The following is a 25,510-nucleotide window of genomic DNA, read 5'->3' on the forward strand; positions in this document are numbered from 1 at the left end:
TTTGGCTTAAATGGTTCATGTCACTTGATCCACTTTTTCCACTTCATTACTGGAAACAGATCCAGTAATACCTTCTTCCTAATTGGACTGGAAATAATAATCACGTGCAAAATTTTCCTGAACACGTTAGAAACTTTTACAGTTTTACAGTTTAGTCTAAATTAAGGTAAACATTATTCCCTTGAACACTCCAATCTAGCTTTACTACCCAATTTTGATGCAATATCTTTTCCTGCCATTGGAGGTCTATGTGTTTACACCCCAAAAATAAAATGGTATCTCTTATTTCCTCTACCTAACCAAATAGACACTTGGATCTTCTATGATACCTTCTCTTTCTCTATGTCCAGGACTGAAACATAGCCAAAATCAATACTGCCACTCCTCCTCCTTTCTTTGCTTCTCGAACTTTCTTGAACAACACATCCAAGAATATTCGTAGTTCCTTCATTTTTAGATGGTCAGCCACCCCTGCATCTCACCATTATGTGAATACTTACTGTATTTTGTACAAACAGAATCCATTTTACACCTTAATTAATTCCCTCTTACTCTAACCTTTGGGATTTCTTATTCCAGAGCTACCTTTTTCATAATTCTTTGTGCATTTTGTCCTCCCACTCTATACTCAACTCTATGTATTCAACCCCCCTGCCAGTTGAGTTTAAACCTCTCCAATAGCATGAAAAAACTGCCCCAGAAAGACATCTACCCCAGGTGGGTTCTATTGCAACCCATCTGTATTTTGAAACCTGGACATGTTTTGGTCTCCTGGAGCCACTTCCAATGCCCCAAAAATCTCAAGCACTTCCTCTTGAATGATTTCTCCAGTCATACATTCATATGCACAATCCTCCTACTTGTACACACCATGTGTGATTCAAGATTAAAGTAGAGATTACTAACTGAGCTCAGACTCATTTAACTAAATTTTGTTTGCATGATCTCATTTTTTAAAAAAAAATTCTATGCTATTGACAACATTAAGAGCCATGGCATCAAGCACTATACACCTCCCAATTATGTTACATATTACTCATATTTATTTTCTGCCCCAGCTGCATAATTAGAAAGTTAGGGGTATGATGTTGTGACTCAATCTTTCACACAGCACAAAACGACAGATTATGCCGAAGGTGCAAAGTCCAGATATGAAACACACTTATGCTTGATATACATTATCTGTGCTTCTGCCAAGCTAGCTACAGAACTGAAATGCATTCTTGAAGAAACATTAAATCTGCAAACTTGAATTGCACAAAGTTGCTGAACACTGCACAGAGACTTCAGCCAATGAATCTTACTAAATTCAGTGTCACCTAGTAATTCTTGAAGTCTGCAAAAGTGCCTTAAGCTTTCAGTGTATGAAGTTTTAAAGAAAACTCATACAAATCCAATTATCTCATGTGCATCACATCCAACAGATTTTTTCCAACATCAATGTGCGCTAAAGAACAAAAAGACAATAAATGGAAAGCAGACTCGTGAATTGTTCTTCCCTTTTAGTTGTGGCCAGGCCAATAAAGCAATTTTTTTTATCCTAAGTGTTATTACTGTCGGATTTAAACTAAATTGGCAGGGGGACAAAAACATGCAGGTTAAATATACAGTGGGAAGATAAGATGCACAAAGAATTGTGAAACATAGTTTGCACTAGAACAAGAAATAGTTATGGTAAGAGAAAGAGAGAATTCATTAATAGCTAACTACATAGAGGATCTCAGATAGCAATTTCTCTACCTCAAATACTGCGTACATCAAGTTTTTATTTCAAATTTTTCTTATTTATGCACGTGATACTTTTTAAACACGATAATCATTAGTGATATGCAATGGTTCACTCTTGTCCCAGGTCACACCACAAAATACAACATCCATAAAAATCTAAGTAATTGCTCAAAAGCTCAATCAGGCATTCTGATGTATTCATTATCCATTGCGTTCTGCCATATGCATTATATAAAAATAAAATCAACACTGCTTCTATTTATTCATCGATCAAGTTACAAAATCCACCTCGTTAAAATCCTACGCTTTGCTGAATTAAGTTTTCAATGTCATATACAGTTGACATCAGTTTAATCCATATTTGAAAGCAAACAAAACTTGATAATGATCATTTTCATTACCTACAAATAATTTCTATTTTTCTAACATTTTATATTCAGGAACTAAAGTTGTTATGCTCGTGATTAATATAATGCTACAAAATGGGATACGTAGGACACTGGAAGCAGGTATACAGAATTTGCGAAGTGACAGGAAACAGTAAAAAATTGTTTTTTTTAAAACTGAAAGCAGGTCTACTAGGGTTCCAATGGACTCGGATTAGGATCACTGCTTTGCGTAATCTATGTTCATGACATAGACTTGGGTATATAGGATAGTATTTCAAATTTAAGAGATGAGAAAAAACAAAATATTGTGAAACAAAGGATAGAGATAGACTTCAAGACTTCATAAAGAGGCTGAAAGAATGGAGACACACGACAGGTGAAGTTTAATGCAGAGAAATGTGGAATGATTAATTTTGGTGAGGAGGACAAATAATGCAAAGTAAAGGGTGCAATTCTAAAAGAGATGCAAGAACAGGGAAATCTGGGGTTTACTGCACAAATTATTGAACATGGCAGAACATGATGAGAAAGCTATTCCTAGGCATAAAAGATCTTTAAACTACTGGTCAAAAGTTCAACTTTATGAATAGAGGCTGAGAGTACAAAAGCAAACAAGTTATCGTCAACTTGCATAAACATGTTAAGGCCTCAACTGGAGTCCTGTTTCCAATTCTGGGCAAAAGAATTTTAAAAAAGGCATTGCAGAGGACATGGAAAATAATTACTAGAATGGCTCCCGGGCTGAGAGAATCAAGTTACAGCTTGGCATTTTTGGGGCTGTTCTCCACTGAAAAAGGATGAAAGGAGATTTAAGAATCGCAGAATCCTACAGCACTGAGATAGGCCCTTTAGCCCAAACTGGTCCATGCTGACCAAAATGTTCAAAACCACAGGTTTCTGTACAGAGCAGATTCAGAGAAACAGTTCCCATTGCTGGAAGGATTGAAAACCAGAGCATTATTGCTTTGGCCACACTGTGAAAATTATTTTTTTTTTACGCACAATGTTTACTATATGGAAAGTACTCATGGGGAGTGTACCTGAGGCAGGTTCCATTGATGCTTGCAAAAGAGGACTTGATAATTATCCCAAAAGTAAACAATATGCACATTGATGTAGAAAATTGCTTTCAATTGTTAATTTTGTGGGTTACCAGACAATTTGCCATCACTAATTGTTTTTGTCAATATTATATTAGATGACAACATGTTTAACATTGCAGGGATCGTAACTTAAATCCAAGTTAGAATGCAAATTGAAGATGGTACTAAGTTTTGACTGAAGGTTTTGGAACTTGCATATTCTTGAAATTATTAAAACCAAAAATAAACATAGATGCTGTTAATCAGAATCAACAGGTACAGCAGCATCTGCGAAGAGAAATCAGAGTGAACGTTTTGGATCCGGTGACCTTTCCTCAAAGGGTCTGAAGAAGGGTCACTGGCCCTTAAACGTTACCTTTGATTTCTCTGCACAGATGCTGCCAGGCCTGCTGAGCTTTTCCAGCAACTGCTGTTATTGTTTTTCAATTCATTGTTCAGTTACAAGTGTCACTGACCAAGCCTGCTTTTTCTGTCCTTCTCTAGCGACCCAGTCATAGACCAGATATCCTAAATTAAGCTAGTCCCATTGGCCAGCATTTGGTGCATATCCCTCTAAGCCCTTCCTATTATATACCTATCTAGATATCTTTTAAATATTGTAATTTGTCCAGTCTCCACTAGTTCCCCTCGCAGCTCATTCCATACATACACCACCGTCAGCGTGAAGAAGTTGTCCCTTAGGTCTCCTTTTAATCTTTCCCCTCTCACAGTAAACCTATGCCCTCTAATTTTGGACTTCCCTACACTGGGAAAAGAGCTTGACTATTCGCCCTATCTATGCCCCTCATGATTTTATAAACCTCTAATATCACCGCTCAGCCTCCTACACTCCAGGGAAAATACGCTCAGTCTATTTAGTCTCGCCCTACAGCTCCAAGTCTCCAACCCTGGCAACATCCTTGTAAATCTTTTCTCACACCTTTCAATTTTCACAACATCCTCCCGAGAGCAGGGAGACCAGAGTAGCATGCAATATACCAAAAGTGGCCTAACCAATGTACTCCATAGCCACAACATGACTCCCCCAACGCCTATATTCAATGCAGTGACCAATAAAGGCAAGCTTATCAAATGCCTTCTTCACTATCTTGTCTACTTGGGAGTCCATTTTCAAGGTGCTGTGAACCTGCACTCCAAGGTCTCTTTGTTGAGCAAACATCCTAGGACCTTAGCATTAAGTGTATAAATGCTGCCCTGATTTGCCTTTCCAAAATGCAGCCTCACATTTATCGAAATTAAACGCCATCTGCTACTCCTCGGCCCATTGGCCCATCTGATCAAGATCCTGTTGTAATACAAGGTAACCTTCGCTGTCCACTACACCTCCAATTTTGGTGTCATCTGCAAACTTACTAATCATATCACCTCGTTACACATCCAAATTATTTATATAAATGACAAAAAGAAGTGGACCAAGCACCAATCCTTATGGCACACTGCTGGTCACAGGCCTCCAGTCTGAAAAGCGAGTCTCCACCACCACCTTTTGTCTTCTACATTTGAGTCAATTCTATATCCAAATAGCCAGTTCTTCTGGTATTCCATGTGATCTAACCTTGCTAACCAGTCTACCATAAGGAACCTTGTTGAACACCTACTGAAGACCATATAGATCAAGCTCACCGCTCTACCCTTATCCAGTCATTGTGGATCTTCTTTGTAGCAGTTTGATACAACTGAGTATCCATCCAGATAACACAGATATAAATCGTAATGAAAGAGGAAAACAGTCACATGTAAACTAGAGCAGGGGTTTGCTTCAACAGGACAAATTACCCAGTGTCTGTTTACAACAATCTACCAGTATCACAGCCATCTTTACTCATGGCTTTTTGTTGTCAAAATTCTGTTTAAACACTTCCAATTTTCAAAAATGCTACGGTGTTGGGGCTCTCATTCTTGGATTACTATTCTGGTTTGCGAATTATTAGTTCAGCAACATCATCACAATACTAACATACCCCAAACTCTTCATAAAATGCCCACTGGCTCAAAGGTAAAAGACAGAGGGTGGTGGTGGAGGGTTGTTTTTCAGACTGGAGGCCTGTGACCAGTCGAATGCCACAAAGATTGGTGCTGGGTCCACAACTTTTCATCACTTATATAAATGATTTGGATGCGAGCACAAGAGGTACAGTTAGTAAGTTTGCAGATGACACCAAAATTGGAAGCGTAGTGGACAGCGAAGAAGGTTACCTCAGATTACAATAGGATCTTGATCAGATGGGCCAATGGGCTGAGAAGTGGCAGATGCCAAGTTTAATTTAGATAAATGTGAGGTGCTGCATTTTGGGAAATTAAATCTTAGCTGGACTTAAACATTTAATGGTAAGGTCCTAGGGAGGGTTGCTGAACAGACACCTTGGAGTGCAAGTTCATAACTCCTTGAAAGTGGAGTCGCAAATAGATAGGATAGTGAAGGCAGCGTTTGTTATGCTTTCCTGTACTGGTCACAGTATTGAGTATAGGTGATGGGAGGTCATGTAGTGACTGTATAGGACCTTGGTTAGGCCACTTTTGGAATATTGTGTACAGTTCTAGACTCCTTCCTATGCAAAGGATGTTGTGAACCTTGAAAGGGTTCAAAAAAAGATTTACAAGGATGTTGCCAGGGTTGGAAGATCTGAGCTACAGGGAGAGGCTGAACAGGCTGGGGCTGTTTTCCCTGGAGCGCCGGAGGCTGAGGGGTGACCTTATCGAGGTTTACAAAATTATGAGGGGCATGGATAAGAGTGATTGACAAAATCTTTTCCCTGGGATGATGGGAGTCCAGAACTAGAGGGCATAGGTTTAGGGTGAGAGGGGAAATATATCAGAGAGACCTATGGGGCAACTTTTTCACACAGAGGGTGGTACATGTATGGAATGAGCTGCCAGAGGAAGTGGTTGAGGCTGGTACAATTGCAACATTTAAAAAGCATTTGGATGGGTATATGAACAGGAAGAGTTTGGAGGGATATGGGCTGGATGCTGGCAGATGGGACTAGATTGGGTTGGGATATCTGGTCAGCATGGACGGATTGGACTGAAGAGTCTGTTTCCGTGCTGCACATCTCTCAGGCTGTAATAGTGAGCCAATTTGTCTTAAGAGAAGTTATTTGAAAACACGGGTTTTGATGATCTGCCAACTTTTGGTGAGTGTCGAATACTCAAGCCAAAGAAACAAATGGGATCATAACCACTAAATTTATTATAAATCCCTATTCCAATTCTGCTAGAGATCAAATAGATCCTCGTTCTAATAGTACATGTCACAACAAATTGCTATTCTTCCAACATTTGTTAAAAAATTAACATTTTCACAGGTTTCCCGGTAGATTAGTAGATGAGTGCAGTGCCTAGTGTAGTACAAAATTATTCAAACCACTTTGAGTTAAATTCATGATCATATCCAAGCATTAAGAAATTGAGAAATAGTCTCAGCATAACAAAGGTTTGCAGTAAGTCAAAATAAAATCATAAGAAATTATAACAACTATCTGATGGAGGTGCAACACTCCAAAAGCTAGTGCTTCCAATTAAACCTGTTGGACTATAACTTGGTGTTGTGTGATTTTTAAACTTTGTACTCCATAGTCCAACACTGCCAGCTCCAAATCATAAAAGATCCCATCACTCATCAGTATATCCAGTGGTTTAGTTAAATGCATGTTTCCTGATGTTTGAAGTGATTTGGACTTGCCTGCAAAGCTTTTCTGAGTGACTGTTGGTATTTGTTGCCTTGACTCAGTATGAATGGCCATTTGACTAAAATATTGGAAGGCAATTAAGTATGGAATTAAATCTAGTTCATGTCACAGACTCCGAGAGAAGGGAAACAGGATTTCAAAACAGAAATTCTTTATTTTGTAAATCTTAAAATTACAGTATTTTGCTTGGATTAACCATAAATTTGATATGGTCTTAAAATAATTATTTATTTAATAACACAAGTTATGCTAAAGGAACACAGGTTGTGGAAAGGATTTGGACAAGCAAGGAATTGTTTAAGGCTTCTCTATGAAAGGAGAATAGACAAGTACTCACAAAATGAAACACGTGGAATGAAACCATTTCAGCAAGATTTCATTGTTAATTTTCATGCATATACAATATGATCCTGAACCTTTTGCACACATACCACATCTTTAATGCACAACATTTAAAATTACTTTTCACATAGGAAACTGTCTCTACCCAAGTTAACAAAAATAGCTACCATATTTTGTTCAGCGCACAGCAGCAAAAAACAACTCCGACTGATGAAGGGTCAGAGTACTTTAAATTCATGTTAATTAACAGCCCCAAATAACTACCTTCTATGTTGGGACTGACCTGTTCAGCAGAAATACTCAAAACTGTCTTAATAAACTGCAGTAAGATTAAATGTAGTAAAATTACACAATGTTCCAACTACTAACTACAAAGGGCCAAGTCGTGATGCAAATAAATAATTTTCTTCCTGACATCATGCCATTGTGTAGCAGAGTGGTTATTTGGCCCAAAACCCATGTGAAATGTTCTTGCTTTCCAAAATCACAATCTCTAAGGAGCACGATTAATCTCATGTAATATTCCTTGTGAAAATGCACTGAAGGTTACTTTCATTTTCGCCTTACATCAATTTGAATACCAAGAGCCCTATAGGTGGGAAAGATAGCCAAACGTATAAACAAGTAGATTGGGAGCCTCTACTTGTTGAGAATTATTGATGTGCAAATATTTTCACCAATCATTCAACTTCAAACAAAAGCTGAAGTTAATTAAGTGGAGCACAATACAGCTGATGCAAGGAAAGTCATAGACTGATCATCTATTACACAAATTACTCTATTTCAATGATGCTGCAACATAACAGGTAATAATGATTCAATTTTTTCAATATTGCGATCATATCTAAAAAAAGAATACGCTGGCCTTGGAGGGGATCCAGACAAAGTTTGGACGAATAGGGGCTTGTCATATGCAGTAGTCATGGAGTCATCGAGATGTAATGCACAGAAACAGACCCTTCAGCCCAACTCGTCCATGCTGACCAGGTATCCCAACCCAATCTTGTCCCACCTGCCAGCATCTGGCCCATATTTCTCCAAACCCTTCCTATTCATATACTCACCCAAATCCTTTTATAAACGCTGTAATTGTACTAGCCTCCATCACTTCCTCTGGCAGCTCATTCCATACATGTACCACCCTCTGCGTGAAAAAGTTGCTCCTTAGGTCGCTTTTATATCTTTCCCCTCTCACCCTAAACCTATGCCCTCTAGCTCTGGACTGCCCCACACCAGGGAAAAGACTTTGTTTAATAATCCTATCCATGCCCCTCATGACCTCAATAAGGTCACCCCTCAGCTTCCGACGGTCCAGGGAAAACAGCCCTAGCATATTCAACCTCTCCCTATAGTTCAAATCCTCCGACCCTGGCAACATCCTTGTAAATCTTTTCTGAACCCTTTCAAGTTTCACAACATCTTTCCGATAGGAAAGAGACCAGAGTTGCACTCAATATTCCAACAATGGCCTAACCAATGTCTTATACAGTCGCAACATGACCTCCCAGCATCCAGTACTCAATACTCTGACGAATAAAGTAAAGCATACCAAACGCCTTCTTCACTATCCTATCTACCTGTGACTCCACTTTCAAGGAGCTATGAACCTGCACTCCAAGGTCACTTTCTTAGCAACATTCCCTAGGACATTACCATTAAGTGTATAAGCCCTGCTAAGATTTGCTTTCCCAAAATGCAGCACCTCACATTTATCGAAATTAAACTCCATCTGCCACTTCTCAGCCCACTGGCCCAGCTGATCAAGATCCTGTTGTAATCTGAGGTAACCTTCTTCGCTGACAACTACACCTCTAACTTTGGTGTCAACTGCAAACTTATTAACTATATCCCTGATGCTCAAATCTAAATTTTATATAAGTGAAGAAAAGTAGTGCATCAATCCTTGTGCTCCACTGGTCACAGGCCTCCAGTCTGAAAAACAACCCTCCACCATCACCCTCTGTCTTCTACCTTTGAGCCAGTTCTGTATCCAAATGGTTAGTTCTCCCTGCATTCCATGAGATGTAACCTTGCTAACCAGTCTCCCATGGGGAACCTTGTCGAACGCCTAACTGAAGTCCATATAGACCACATCTACTGCTCTGCTCTCAATCTTTTGAGCTTATTTGAAGAAGTAACAATCAAGTTGTGAGACCTGTCTTCCCATGCATACAGCCATGTTGACTATTCCTAATCAGTCCTTGCCTGTCCAAATACATGTACATTCTGACCCTCAGGATTCCCTCCAACAACCTGACCACCACCGACGTCAGGGTCACTGGTCTATAGCCACCTGGCCTGTCCTTACCAATTTTCTTGAACAGTGGCACCACGTTAGCCAACCTCCAGTCTTCCAGCACCTCACCTGTACTATTGATGATACAAATATGTCAGTAAGGGACCCAGCCATCACTTCTCTAGCTGACCAAAGTTCTAGGGTACACCTGATCAGGTCCTAGGAATTTATCCACCTTTATGCGCTTCAAGACATCTCGTCATTGAGAACTCTGGATTTGTACTCTATGGAGTTTAAAAGAATGAGCGGGGGGAACTGACTGAAACGTACAGAATACTGAGAGGCCTGGACAGAGTATGTGGAGATAACGACTCCACTAGTGGCAGAGACTTGAATCCGAGGGCACAATTTCAAACTAAAAGGGATGACGCTTTTGGATTGAGGTGAGGAGGAAGTTCTTCGGCCACAGTGTGGTTAATCTGTATAACTCATTGCTGCAAATCCAAAGATCTTCAGACAGCAGCTTCCAACCCACAAACACCTCCATGTAGAAGGAGGAGGACACCAGATACTTGTGAACACCACCATTTGCAAGTTCCGTTCCATGTCACTCACTGTCCTGATTTGGCAATTTGTCACAGTTCCTTCATTGTTGCTGGGTCAAAATCCAGGAATTTTCCTTCCTCTGGGATTTGGAGGAGGAGGAATGCAGCAGTTCAAGATGGCAGCGCACCACCATCTTCTCATGGGCAACTAGGGCCGAGCAATAAATGCTGGCCAGCCAACCACACCCAAGCCCCATGAATAATAAATAAAAACCGCTCTGGAGGTCAAGTCATTGTCCATCTAAGATAGCTAGATTCTTGACTGGCAAGGGAATTGAGAGATATGGGGAGAAAGAGGAAAATGGGGTTCAATGATCAAATGTAAATACAGACTTGATGAAGCAAATGTCCTAATTCTGCTCCTTTATCTTATGGTCTCAAAATCAATTCTGAAAATGTATGTAGTTTGTACAAGAAGCCACCCATCTCATGTACTCATGGGGCAGTCCAACCGTTCCTCCACAAAATCCCACAGAATTCAGTCACAGTAACAGGGTCTGTATTCACTTCTTTTGAATTTGAAAAGAAATCACTTCCTTTATTCACCACAAGAAGTTAGAGATTTGCATCAATAGAAACACAGCTTGTAGTTACATAGCGTCTATGAGCATGGGACAAAAAAGTTTTACAAATCTACAAATAGAAATAATTGCCAACCCAGATAAAGAGAAAAGGATGACCAAAAGCCTGGTATAATCGATGTAGAGAAAAAGCATACTTTTGGGAATATTCTTGCTCTTAAGGTGTGAATTAACAAGGCTCAAGAATTATGACATAAATAAGTTGAAATATAGATGCAAATTAAAGAGTCTGCAACACCGGAAAGGAGATGATTGCAGAGAAGAAAAGAATCTTTTTGTCATGAATTTTAGTCGCCTGATTTATCAAATATTTTTTCCGACTTTATATTGGAAGAAAATTTCATCAGGTACTCGGCCTTCATTTTGCTGGAAAAGTATTGATGAAACAGTATTAAAACTGTGACAAAGGACTGTGAAGTAAATGCGTTTAATGTTTTAATCTGCAAAATACACCACAATCACAGGACAATTAAACAGCACAATGAGGGACATCAACACAGGAAGCCCTGAATACATGAAAAAAATCAAATCAAGATAAATCATGCTGTAAATTCTCTATCCTTGATGGATAAGGAGGTCTGGATATATGAGGTCAAGCGCTGTACATCAACAATTGAGGGAAGGTGTTAGAGGGTTAGGTTCTGTTCAACTGTGTCAAATGTTACAGAATGGTCAAGGAACACAGGAGAACTAGTGCACTATGGTCAATTTGCAGGGGTGTCATGTTACTGTGATAGAGGCAGTTCAGTGCTGTACCAAAGAGAAAATCTGACGAGTGAAATACAAACAGTCAACTCCAAGAAATATGGTCAGAGAGACTGCAGATGAACATGCATTTGGTATGGTAATTGGGGATGGTAAATCAAGATGGAGCTTTTTGAGAGATGATAGTAATGTGAATTTTGAAAGACCTGAACTAACATTGTAAGCAGCTGTCCTAAAAAGAAAGCATGTTGGGTGGGCAGCAGTAGACAATTTGTTGAAAACAAGCATTTTTAAAAATGAGTCCCTGACGAAAGCTGGCCTTTTCAAGTGATCGCTTGGCTATGAAGCAAAGAAAGAAGGCTAAGATAAAAAGTTCCTGACTTTCCTCTGGAAAATATTTTCCAACATGTAAATAAAATGTTTATTCACCCCAATATCATCATTCAAGATCTCAGTGAAAAGCTGGTGAGCTATAATGTATGCCCATCCTATAAAACCACTGCAGAATACGTGACAAAGTGAGGTGATACTTTCCTTCCAGTTAGTGCACAATTCAACATACCTGCACTTTCCACTGCAATACTGCTGTAAGGTGGAGGAGCAGCTTCAGCCCCAGATTCTGACACCTCCAATGGCTCTTCTTCATTCTGCAACTGCATTGACAAATGACAAATTAAAACCTGTGAAATCTGAAGTATTATTTAAAAGCAAACTTCAGGAATAAAATACTTGATGACTAGTTTGTTTTCAACCTCCAATGCAATACAGTTCAACAGAATCATTGCTTTCTCCCTAAACACACATGAGGCTATTCAGCCTGCTTACTTCATTAAACTAAAATGAAGTTGCTCATCCACACCCCTAAAAGGAGCTGCAATAGGACAGACTGCTAATGAGTTCAGATATTTTATTTGTGTGCAGGTAAAACATTTTACATGTAATTGGTTTCGCAGCTGAAAGGATTGACTCTTTACTGAGCTTCAGCTCCATTTGAAATAGAACACCAGTCACCTCAATGTGAAACTGCACGTTGGGTGGAGAAGGGAGAAAGAGATCACAGTCAGCTCAATGCCCTCTTCACGACAGAACAAAATGTCCAGATAGTGACCAGCAAAAGAAATCATAAGTTTATATGTTTTCCTTTCTCAATCATTGGTCCTGAGTCCCGATTTGGCTGGGATGAAATCTGTTGACATCCCAGCTCAACAACTTACTAAAACTATTTAATCATCTGGGGACATTGTTCGAAAATTAGAATAATTCTTACTCTCTGTCTGGATATCACGGTCATAGAAATCCACAAACCTCACATTTCGGTTAAATTATTTTGGCCAAGGTAAGTAGCATTTGTAAAATTTTAAATAAGGGATTTTGGAGGTCTGTTTCTGGCAGAAACTGTTCTTGGAAGTGTTCCTTCAATGTTATTTTTGATAAGAAAACAGTAGGACTTGATTTCAGCCAAGGCAGCAATGTGTAAGGTCAAGATCCCCAACCTATAGAAAGCAGAAAAAAAGACATTTATCAGCCAATTCTGCTGAAAGTGAAAGAATGGACAGCATCCACGAGCAGGATTGGACTTAGTTGTGACATCCTACATATTACATTCTGTAATCATTAGCTGAAAAATGTGTTGCTGGAAAAGCGCAGCAGGTCAGGCAGCATCCAAGGAGCAGGAGAATCGATGTTTCGGGCACAAGCCCTTCTTCTTAGGAATGAGGAGGGTGTACCAAGCAGGCTAAGATAAAAGATAGGGAGGAGAGATTGGGGGAGGGGCGTTGGGAATGCGATAGCTGGAAGAAGGTTAAGGTGAGGGTGATAGGCCAGAGAGGGGGTGGGGGCAGAGAGGTCAGGAAGAAGATTGCAGGTCAAGAAGGCGGTGCTGAGTCCGAGGGTTGGGACTGAGATAAGGTGGGAGGAGGGGAAATGAGGAAGCTGGAGAGATCTGCATTCATCCTTTGTGGTTGGAGGGTTCCTAGCTAGAAGATGAGGCACTCTTCCTCCAGACGTTGTGTTGCCAAGGTCTGGGGATGGAGGAGGCCAAGGACCTGCACGTCCATGGCGGAGTGGGAGGGGGAGTTAAAGTGTTCAGCCACAGGGCGGTTTGGTTGGTTGGTGCGGGCTTCCCAGCGGTGTTCTCTGAAACATTCTGCAAGTAGGCAGCCTGTCTCCCCACATCGGGTGCAGCAGATGCATTAAATGATGTGTGTGGAGGTGCAGGTGAATTTGTGATGGATATGGAACGATCCCTTGGGGCCTTGGAGTGAAGTGGGGGGGGAGGTGTGGGCGCAAGTTTTGCATTTCTTGCGGTTGCAGGGGAAGGTACCGGGAGTAGAAGTTGGGTTGGTTGGTTGGTTGGTTGGGGGGGCGCAGGGTGGACCTGGCAAGGGAGTCGCGGAGGTAGTCGTCTTTCCAGAACGCTGATAGGGGAGGGGAGGGAAATATATCCCTGGTGGTGGGGTCTGATTTGAGGTGGCTGAAATGACGAAGGATGACACGATGTATCTGGAGGTTGGTGGGGTGGTAGGTGAGGACTAGTGGGGTTCTGTCCTGGTGGCGATTGGAGGGGCGGGGTACAAGGGCAGAGGAGGGGGAAGTGGAGGAGATGCGGTGGAGAGTATTGTCAACCATGTCTATGGGGAAATTACGGTCTGTGAGGGAGGCCATCTGGGTTGTTCGGTATTGGAATTGGTCCTCCTGGGAGCAGATGCGGCGGAGGAAAAGGAATTGGGAATATGGGATGGCGTTTTTACAGGGGGCAAGTGGGAGGAGGTGTAATTTTTTCTGTAATCCTCATCCAAGTTCAGAACAATGAAAGTTACAGCAGACTGCATGTGCTTGTGATCATTGGGTTTCCTAGAGATAGGGGATACAGGGCAGGGTCATGCAGAGTCAGAGTCATAGAGATGTACAGCATGGAAACAGACCCTTCGGTCCAACCCGTCCATGCCGACCAGATATCCCAATCCAATCTAGTCCCATCTGCCAGTGCCCGGCCCATATCCCTCCAAACCCTTCATATTCATATACCCATCCAAATGCCTTTTAAACGTTGCAATTGTACCAGCCTACACCACTTCCTCTGACAGCTCATCCAATACATTTACCACCCTGTGTGTGAAAACGTTGCCCTTAGGTCTCTTTTATATCTTTCCCCTCTCACCCTAAACCTATGCCCTCTAGTTCTGGACTCCCTGACCCCAGGGAAAATACGTTGCCTATTTACCCTATCCATGCCCCTCATAATTTTGTAAGCCTCCATAAAGGTCACCCCTCAGCCACCGACGCTCCAGGGAAAACAGCCCTAGCCTGTTCAACTTCTCCCTATAGCTCAAATCCTCCAATCCTGACAACATCCTTGTAAATCTTTTCTGAACCCTTTCACGTTTCACAACATCTTCCCAATAGGAAGGAGACCAGAATTGCACAAAATATTACAACAGTGGCCTAACCAATATCCCGTACAGCCGCAACATGACTTCCCAACTCCTGTACTCAATACTCTGACCAATAAAGGAAAGCATACCAAACGTCTTCTTCACTATCCTATCTATTTGCGACTCCACTTTCATGGAGCTATGAACCTGCACTCTAAGGTATCTTTAGAACATAGAACATTACAGCGCAGTACAGGCCCTTCGGCCCTCGATGTTGTGCAGACCTGTCATACCAATCTGAAGCCCATCTAACCTACATTATTCCATGTACATCCATACGCTTGTCCAATGATAACTTAAATGTAGTTAAAGTTGGCGAATTTACTACCATTGCAGGCAAAGCATTCCATACTCTTACTACTCTCTGAGTAAAGAAACTACCTCTGACATCTGTCCTATATCTATCACCCCTCAATTTAAAGCTGTGCCCCCTCATGCTCGACGCCACCATTCTTGGAAAAGGGCTCTCCCTTTCCACCATATCTAACCCTCTGATTATCTTATATGATTCTTTGTTCAGCAACACTCCCTAGGACCTTACCATTAAGTGTATAAGTCCTGCTAAGATTTGCTTTCCCAAAATGCAGCACCTCACATTTATCTAAATTAAACCCCATCTGCCACTTCTCAGCCCATTGGCCCATCTGGTCAAAATCCTGTTGTTATCTGAGGGAACCCTCTACGCTGTCCACTACACCTCCAATTTTGGTGTCATCTTCAAACTTACTAACTGTATCTCTTATGTTCGCATCCAAAACATTTATGTAATTGACAAAACGTAGAGGACTCAGACCGATCCTTGTGGCACTCCACTGGTCACAGACCTCCAGTCTGAAAAACAACCCTCCACCACCACCCTCTGTCTTCTACCTTTGAGCCAGTTCTGTACCCAAATGGCAAGTTCTCCCTGTATTCCGTGAGATCTAACCTTGTTAATCAGTCTCCCTTGCCGAATGCCTTACTGAAGTCCGTATAGATCACATCTACCGTTCTGCCTTCATTAATCCTCTTTTTTACTTCTTCAAAAAACTCAATCAAGTTTGTGACACATGGTTTTCCACGTACAAAGCCATGTTGATGATCGCTAATCAAAGTCCTTGCCTTTGCAAATACATCCTGCCCCTGAGGATTTCCACCAACTTGTCCACCACCGACTCAGGCTCACTGGTCTATAGTTCCCTGGCTTGTCCTTACCACCCTTCTGAAACAGTGGCACCACGTTAGTCAACCTCCAGTCTTCCGGCACCTCACCTGTAACAATCGATGATACAAATATCTCAGCAAGAGGCCCAGCAATCTCTTCTCTAGCTTCCCAGAGTTCTAGGGTACACCTGATCAGGTCCTGGGGATTTATCCACCTTTAGCCTTTTCAAGACATCCAGCACTTCCTTCTCTGTAACGTGGACATTTTGAAGATGTCCGTACAGTCTATATCTTCCATATCCTTTTCCATAGTAAATACTGATGCAAAATACTCGTTTAGTATCACCCCCATTGTCTGTGGCTCCACACAAAGGCCCCTTGCTGATCTTTGAGGGGCCCTATTCTCAGCCTTGTTACCCTTTTGTTCTTAATGTATTTGTAAAAACTCTTTGGATTCTCCTTAATTGTATTTGCCAAAGCTATCGCATGTCCCCTTTTTGCCCTCCTGATTTCCCTCTTAAGTAAACTCCTACTTCCTTTATACTCTAAGTATTAACTCAATCTATTCTGTCTATACCTTACGTATGCTTCCTTTTGTTTTCTGAAACAAAGCCTCAATTTATTTCGTCATCCAGCATTCCCTATACCTACCAGTCTTTCCTTTCACCCTAACAGGAATATACTTTCTCTGGATTCCCGTTATCTCATTTTTTAAGGCTTCCCATTTTCCAGCCATCCCTTTACTGAAACTAAACGGATAATATGTGAGTACCATATATTCAATGGAGCCTTTTTGGAACTCAATGTATTTTACTGGGAAAAAGAATTCATTCATTGGCTCTCAGTCCATGGGCAACGCAAGCAAGACCGTACTTACTGATGTTCCCTAGCTACATTCAAACAACCATTTTTGGACCTTTAAGAAACAGTCATCTTGAGAGTGATGACTGCTTCCATAGAATGCCAGATTAGCATTCAAAACATGTTGACAAACGCAGAGTGAAAGAAATAGGGATGTGTGTCAATATGGAGTGACAATTGAAGGTGATGATGTTTCCAGGAATTTACCGCTCATTCTTCTGCGTAGGTGGAGGTCATGGGTCATTGGGAGCATTTAATTTACCATATACTACTGGTGTTCTTAAGGAGGGCCTCTGGACTTGAAACGTTTAGAGTGTTTTCTCTCCACAGATGCTGCCCGACCTACTGTTTCTCTAGCATTTCTTTAATTTAGGGGACTGAGCACTCAAGAATACTGGATTGGTCATTCCAAATGCCCATTTATTATTCAGCAATTAATTTCTTAATGACTACAAAGACAATAAGATCAATACAAAAACTACAGTAATTCACTCAGAAGACTAATCTAGTCTGAAAACATTGCTCGAAATGTTACTTGCCTGTATTACCTGTAATATATAAAACTTATTCACTACATATGCTTTGGAAATTGAGAGGAAAACTGGAATAAGCACCTATTAACCACTCTAAATAAAGCTGCAATCAAACAGGAATTCAAGCCGAAACTCCATTAACACATATATAGATTTGGACCCGATTAACCAACCTCTCAGAAACAGAACCGAAAGCAAAAGCACCCACCTGAACAGACCAAGACACACATAGCAAGCGTGACAGAACACCAACGCTTCATCAGAGGCTCACTGATGATATTACCTAGTATGGTGACGGAACGTTTGGGAATAAATCTAACAGCTCAGCAAGCAAACTTAAAACCTCAAGCTGCAATATTAGAATTGTACTTGTAACTTCTAAAATAGTGAAAAATTGTTCTGCATTCTGGTTACCAACAGCCAGTAATATTAAATTCTCCAAACAGCAAAAGGACATTCAAAAGAAATTCTTACATGGGACGTGGCGTAGCATTTGTTGCTAGGCCATTTCAGAGGGCAGTTAAGAGACAACCAAATTGCTGTGAGGATGCTGTCACATGTAAACAGACTAGCTAAGGTTGGCAGATTTCTTTCCCGAAAGAAATGAATGAACCAGATGGATTTTTTTTATAACAACTGCAATGGTTGCATGGTCATAAGGCTACCTTTTAATGATCGATATTATGATAACAACATAAAATAAGTCAGCACAAATTTAAGAACAAGTCAGGCAAGCTGAAGGAGAAGAAGATTACCATGACACCTCATGAGGAAAGTTAACCAATCATGCAGCCCACAGCCAAAAAAAATCAATCCTTCAGGTAAGCATAGTCCTCTGATGGCTGGATTGATAACATATACAAGAAGCTTGACGTGAAGTAATTATTTGTGGCCGACCAGATACACAAGAACATGCCATAAAATACAAAAGGATGCATTGGAGTCAATACAACACTAAGCTGTCCTTACCCAAAGAAGTCACTGTCAGCATTAACAAAGACGACAATTTGTATTGCACAGCTCATCAACATTCTATTTACAAAACACCTAAATAATGAAAGGAATTGGATCTAAACAATAACCAATACAATGATACTGTCTATTCCAGTTACAGTTTGCTTACATAAATCATTAGTTAATACAATGCCATCTGTTCTCAACTACAAGGTTGAATGCAACAACAGCTCATGGAGGTGACATACTTACACATACATCAAATTTACACCTTCCATTTTCTTTGAAATGTTACAAGGAATGCACTGACAGGAGTACTCAAACTATTTTATTGATCCATCATCAATTCCTTAAAAATAATAAAATGGATCATGCATCCAATATTCTTGTCCTCCTTGGACAAGGTTAGTGACAATTTCCTTCTAGAGTGAAAGGGTTGGGGCAGACATTTTTAAGATATGAAGAGTTCTCTGAGGTCAAGTTGGCTTCAAGACAAATTGACTGATGTCAGCTCAAGGTCAAGAGCGTGGTGCTGGAAAAGCACAGATCAGGCAGCATCTGAGCAGGATGAGAAAGTTTGTAGCCTTAAAACTTGTCTTTAAACATTTCAACTAAAATGTAATGCTGAATTATAGAACACATTTACTACACTAGAAAACAGACAGGCAGGAACGCTCAGAAAAAGGTGGGGGGTGGTATTTCAAGGAATGCAAAAGATAGGGACATCTGTGCTCACCAAGTGATAACAGGATGCTATAAGGCAATTAAGAACATTTGCCTTAGCATCGGTGAATCTGTGTGAACAGGACACCAAGTGATAATATTCACGGCTCTTCCCTTGTGAAATTAATGAGTGTGTTTGATTCTGACCCTGGAACAAAACTTAGCACTATCAAAAGCCTTGTAATTAACAGTCAGATCATGTCAATTATAATGTATTCTTATTACCCCTTGCAAGTGGGGCAGACACAGAAAAACATCTTTGCTGTTATAAGATCCTGACTTGAGAGTTCAAAAGGACACCAGAGAGAGACCATTTTAAAGCTGAGTCTGCTGAAGCCAGTAGAAAATTAACTCTTAGCGTTTATCTGCTATGGATTGAATTTAAGCATTTTCAGACTTTATGATGATATTGAATAGCCAATACCGGTTATTAAATACAAACTCTGTAAAAGTTTAAATATTGACGAAGCTTTAACTTACTTGCTGTTCTTGCAGACCACTCTACAGACCTTACAGACTGCCCCCACTGTCAATTCTAACTCATCAGATCTTATGTCTTATTTGAATTTGAATCACAACCCTGAAAAGAAAGCATGTTTAATTCAAAGACTAATGAATCAGTTTAAATGCAACCTTACGGTAACATCTCAGTCTCAGCACAGAATGATTAAGTGCTTAAAAAGCTGGAGTCTGTTCCTAGCTTTAATAAAAGTTATTCTAAGCCTAACATTGAAAAGATTCTGGCACAATGTGTCAGGAAACCATTTTGTAAAATAATTGTATCAGACTTGTGAGCTGAGCAAGGTTACCTTATGAACTCTCCAATTAGCTCATACTGTACCTCTTTATGATAGGAGTTTATCTCACTAGTAGGCGCCTAACTCGGCTGGAAATGTTTTTCCCACCTGATGAATTGCTTAGGAACTGCAGGAGTGATTAGCCAAGCATACACAGACCTGTCAATTAACTTTTCTTCCTTACGAATTATTATCTTTCACTGTTATCTGTCTAATTAAGAACTTGCCAAAGTTTTGAAAACTTTTGTGTAAAGGAAGCCACTTTGTGAGAGTGTATCGGAGCAGCCTGCGGGGCACTTGAAAAGCCAGTACCCTACTCTTATTAGAATCTAGTTAGTTTAGCTTATAGGCATCAATGTTATGCGTAACAGTGACAGTGATGCTATTGGTAAATAAAGGGGATTACTAAAATTAAACTAGTCTCTCAGTAAGAGGTTTTTTTTTATTCCAGTACAATCTCCAGGATGAACCAAGAGAGGGGCTAACAGGTCTGAGTCCATAAGGGATTCCCTGAAAGACTTATACCTGAAACTTTGATTCTCCTGCTCCTCGGATGCTGCCTGACCTGATGCGCTTTTCCAGCACCACACTTTCAACTCTGAGCTCCAGCATCTGCAGTCCTCACTTTCTACCACCTGATGTTAACTCAAGGCAATTAACCATCACTATTGTAAACTTGCCAGCCCAAATCTAAGTTCATAGCTCAACCAAACCAAAAGGACACTTTTGTTGGTTCACCAGCCAAATTGAACTCTATTCTACCATTATCACTAGTCAACACATTGGGTTCTCTATTGAACATTACTGTGAGAGGACCACGTAAAATTTGCATTTATTTGATGTTTTTAATGGCTGTACAACACATCATGATGCATCGCAAGAAGCAGATGGAAAATGGACAGATCGTTAGGAGAGATTGCCAAGACCTGGTTCCCAGAGATGAGTTTCAAAAAATGTTTTAAACACAGGGGAATTTAGGGACAGACTTTCAAAGAATGGTTTCTTTAAGATTTTCAATTCAGCAGAGGGGAGGGAATTCTTCTTTCAAAGGTAGGATTCATCTTTCAAAGCAAAGGCGTGTGTTCCAAAACAATTCGCATTTGAAACAATGTGAGAACATAATCTCATGTTGGCACTCACTGCAGGTGGGAATAAAAGAAATTGTTTAAAAGAAACACAAATACTCTTCCAAACTGAATTACAAAATGTAAAGTTTGTTTTACACATGACCAAACAAGATGATAACCTCCCAACCCAAGGGGAAGTAAAATCTCTGACAGTGCTCTTATAAATGTAACAATCAATCTGATGGTAAGTTATCTAACAAAACAGGCAGAGGGCCAATACCTAATGGAGTAATGTTTCTGGGAACGAATCAGTTCAAGAGTAGAGATACAAATCTACCTTTGGAAAGCTCTGCCTCCTGGAACAAAAGTGGATTATGACATTAGTTCCAGTAAATATAAAGGGAGGACAAAAAAACCCAAAAAGTATACAACTTATTTTACTGTTTTAGTAATATGCAGCAATTCCCACATAACACTAATTTACATATTTCCAGAAAAATTCAACAAAAGAAGTGAGCTCTTATGATTTGAATCATACCCAAGTCACCTCTTTAACTGCAGTAGTTTCCAAAAGACAGTAACACAAGTGGTCACAAGTTTGCCTTAAAAATGCAGAGTCAGCTATTTAAATGAATCATGCGCTGACTCCTTCCTGAAGATTTTCTTCTTCAGATATAAATTGTGTGTTTCTGTATTAATGCTGATCGTCTTAAAATGTCTTACTTCTCAAAAGCTTCCTGTATAGGTCTCAGGAATGAATTCTTCCTAAGGATTAATCAGCTGCCCAATCAAACACTATCAAACATTTAAAATCTAAATGCTTTAAAAGAGGACAGTTTTGTTCCATTTTGTCAAGATCTACCATTACAGCATTTTATCCATAACTCATTATATATCTGGAACAAAAATTATATCCCTTTCTATTCAACCACAAAATTACATGCCTACGAAGGTTTACAAGTCACAACAACTAAAGATAGAACTCACATAGCTTTATGCCCTTACTGTGCAGCACCTCCTATTCAATTATTCTGCACTGTATTCTAAAAATGCATACAAAAATATTTTACTTAAAAAACAAATTCTAAATCAGGCATGGAGATTATCATCATAGAACTATGTAGTAAATGAGGCAATTAATTAAAAAAAGCTTACACAGTCAACCTTAATTTTATAACATTTAACATTGTAAAACATCCCAAAGCATTTCATTGAAACTTGTACAACCAACATTAAAAAGGCGCAGCGACTTGCTATTAGGCAGAGAAGCATAATTACAGATTAAATTGGATTCAGGAGTGACTTGTCTGCAGTGTCTGGTAGCCACCCTCTACTGTCACAAGCTAATACTGTTACAAAACATTCCTGGCGCTTTCCTTCAATATTCATTTCCATTTGGGGTGGAGCAGCATGATATCAAGGTTGCTTGCACCTCACCACTCAAAACGTCAACTGATCAGCTGTGAAGTATTTATAGTACTGGTGATTATTTATAAAACTGGTAAATTAGACATCCTGTTCAGGCAGGTCTAAGTCTTTCCTTGTTTTTAAAATCAGAATCCATGTCTCCAAATGTTGCTTAGGGCCCCATAATACCTTCTACCCAGACATCAATGTATTTTTACTTAAAGTAACACTTTTTTCTTGTTGGAAATAATTGACTTGCAGTGTCCTTGAGGGACAGACTGTGAGAATTCGACATTCCAGTCGTTTGTGGGAAAGGTCTCAAAAGTAGATTTGTGACTCCAAAGCGTGCAACTTTCAAGCAAGTCGCTCTCCCAAAAAAGTTTGTAATTCTAATCAAGAGTGTTTTAAACTGTTACTCTCAGCACTGCCACCATGTTGACAGCTTCCGCAATCCTTTGACCTCAGGTTGTCGACAAGAGATTGACGCGGACTCTAACCAGGACTGAGAGACTGTGAAACCTTATTTCAAGACTTATGGGGACGTTTTTGGAGAATGACACGAATCCAGTCCAGATGTTAAAACAAGGTGTGTGACCGTGACTAGCAACGATCAAGGTGTTCAGAAATGCTAAATTTCCCAACACCGGTAAAGACATTTCCGTCCAAACACGACCTTTGGTACGTAACACTTTGAATAAAGAACTGAATAGCACTGGATTAACAACCATATTGTTTCCTATTGATCACCGATATTTATTAAGTCCAGTGCCACGTCTCGCAAACGCTTTCGTCGTCTCCCCCACCCCCATCCATTTTAGAGGGTTCTCGGCCTAGAGGAAAACGCCAAACCTCGGTGTCGCCCAGCCATCGCCGGCCGGGCCGCCTGTGCGGGGCTGATAGACCCTCCCTCCCCGGGGGAAACGCCACTCACCGCCTGATATCGATTACTGCTGTCCGCCATGGCGCAGCGAGCGAACAGGTCTTCCTGCGACGGAGCGGGAGGTTGGATGAGAGGGAGGAAAGCCGAGCCGGCCGAGACGCCGCTGTTTATTTTGCTTGGGATTTCCGATCACCAACTGGTTCACGTCGCAGCCGCACCGGATGTGAGTGCCACTGACTTCGGGGACAGAGGCTGCCAACAGCGCCTCCCAGCCCGGCAGTATAGCCACTGCAAGCGCTGCAGAACATGACAGAGCTTCTATCTGAGAATGCTGATACTACAATACTTTAGCAGAAGTAACTCTACTTTGTAGAGAGTGTAACATTTGCTCTTTTACTTCCTCCTTACTCAATATCTAAAGCGCCTACCACAGCTTCCAGGTGAAACAACGCTTTACCATCGAGTCTGTCGTACTCGTTGCTCACAATGTGGTCTTCTCTACATTAAAGAACAAATCGTAGGCTGTGTGACCAGTTCTCAGGACACTAATGTTCTGTATGCAAAAAAGACCCTGAGCTTCCAGTTGCTGGCACTTCAACACACACCATGTTTCCTTGACCAATTTCTGTCTCAGGTTTTCTGTAGTACTCCAGCGAAGCTCCACACAAGCTGGAGGAACAGCACGTCATTTTCCACTTAGGAATCCTGCAGTCTTCTGCAGTCTTAATATCAACTTCAACAATTTTAGGACTTGAGCACCTTTCCCAATGCTCTCCCCCCAGCCAGCAGGCCTTGTCATCACATTGGCTGCTACCACACACTACTCATCGTCAACCACTATTTGTCCCCATCAGCAACCCAGATTGACCTTCAACCATTCCTTTGTCTGTCCAACTGTGTTTCTCTCTCATTAGGGTCTACCTTCACCAATCATTTACTCTCCCTCCACCCCATCTTCTATATAACAAATCCCTTTCCAACTACCATCAGTTCTGAAGAAGGGTCAATGGACCCAAAACGTTAACTCTGATTTCACTCTACATTGCTGCCAGACCTACTAAGATTTTGGTCTTTGTTTCTGGTATTGAAAGTTTTGGATGCAAGATAAGGAACTTCAGATTGCCCACCTTTATTTCATGTTAATTGGTTTTTAAAAGCCATTACCAATCCCCAGGCCGCCTTGGTCGCTTCAATTTGTGCTTCCTCAAATCTCTTGGCATCAGTTCAGTCTGGGACATCAGGGTGGGACCTACTCGGGAGGATTTAAACTCGTAAGGTGGTTGGGGGGAAAAGTAGTGAGGAAAGAGATCAAGCTGAGACTGGCACACTCGAGAACAGAAGCGAGTCAAACAATCAGGGCAGGCAGGACAAAGCAGAGAACAAGGTAGGACTGATAAGTTGAACTGCATTTATTTCAATGCAAGGGGCCTAACAGGGAAGGCAGATGAACTCAGGGTATAGTTAGTAACATGGGACTGGGATATCATAGCAATTACAGAAATATGGCTCAGGGATGGACAGGACTGGGAGATTAATGTTCCAGGATACAAATGCGACAGAAAGGGCGGCAAGAGAGGAGGGAGTGTGGCGCTTTTCATAAGGGTTAGCATTACAGCCATACTGAGGGAGGATATTCCCAGAAATACATCCAGGGAAGCTATTTGGGTGGAACAGAGAAATATGAAAGGGATGATCACCTTATTGGGATTGTATTATATACCCCCTAAAAGTCAGAGGGAAATTGAGAAACAAATTTGTGGGATGTCAGTTATCTGTAAGAATAATAGGGTGATCATGGTAGGGGATTTTAAGTTTCCAAACATAGACTGGGACTGCCATAGTGTTAAGGATTAAGATGGAGAGAAATTTGTTAAGTGTGTACCAGAAAAATTTCTGATTCAGTATGTGGATGTACCTACTGGAGAAGGTGCAAAACTTGACCTACTCTTGGGAAATAAGGTAGTGCAGGTGACTGAAGTGTCAGTGGGAGGGCCCTTTCGGGCCAGTGACCATAATTCCATTAGTTTTAAAATAGTGATGGAAAAGGATAGACCAGATCTAAAAGTTGATGTTCTAAATTGGAGAAAGGCCAATTTTGATAGTATTAGAACTTTCGAAAGCTGATTGGGTGCAGATGTTTGCAGGTAAAGGGATGGCTAGAAAATGGGAAGCCTTCAGAAATGAGATAATGGGAGTCCAGAGATAGTATATTGCTGTTCGGGTGAAAGGAAAGGCTGGCAGGTATACAGAATGCTCGATGACTACAGAAATTGAAGGTTTGGTTAAGAAAAAGAAGAAAGCATATGTCAGGTATAGACAGGATAGATCGAGTG

General features: G+C 40.8%; 1 protein-coding gene across 1 annotated transcript in view; it reads right to left on the reverse strand.

Annotated features, from left to right (window-relative positions):
- LOC132823256 (NEDD4 family-interacting protein 1-like) overlaps positions 1-23,414 on the reverse strand; it is a 61,486-nt gene extending 38,072 nt beyond the window's left edge. Inside the window, exons 1-2 of the mRNA XM_060836908.1 lie at positions 23,229-23,414; positions 11,941-12,031 (exon numbers count right to left, since the gene is read on the reverse strand). Of these exons, the coding sequence (XP_060692891.1) occupies positions 11,941-12,031; positions 23,229-23,258 (121 nt within the window). The 5' untranslated portion in view covers positions 23,259-23,414. The remainder of the gene's footprint in view (positions 1-11,940; positions 12,032-23,228) is intronic.
- Between the last annotated feature and the right edge of the window lie 2,096 nt (positions 23,415-25,510).

This window comes from Hemiscyllium ocellatum, chromosome 16 (genome assembly GCF_020745735.1).
Source record: "Hemiscyllium ocellatum isolate sHemOce1 chromosome 16, sHemOce1.pat.X.cur, whole genome shotgun sequence".
In the NCBI taxonomy this organism is placed as follows: Eukaryota; Metazoa; Chordata; class Chondrichthyes; order Orectolobiformes; family Hemiscylliidae; genus Hemiscyllium; species Hemiscyllium ocellatum.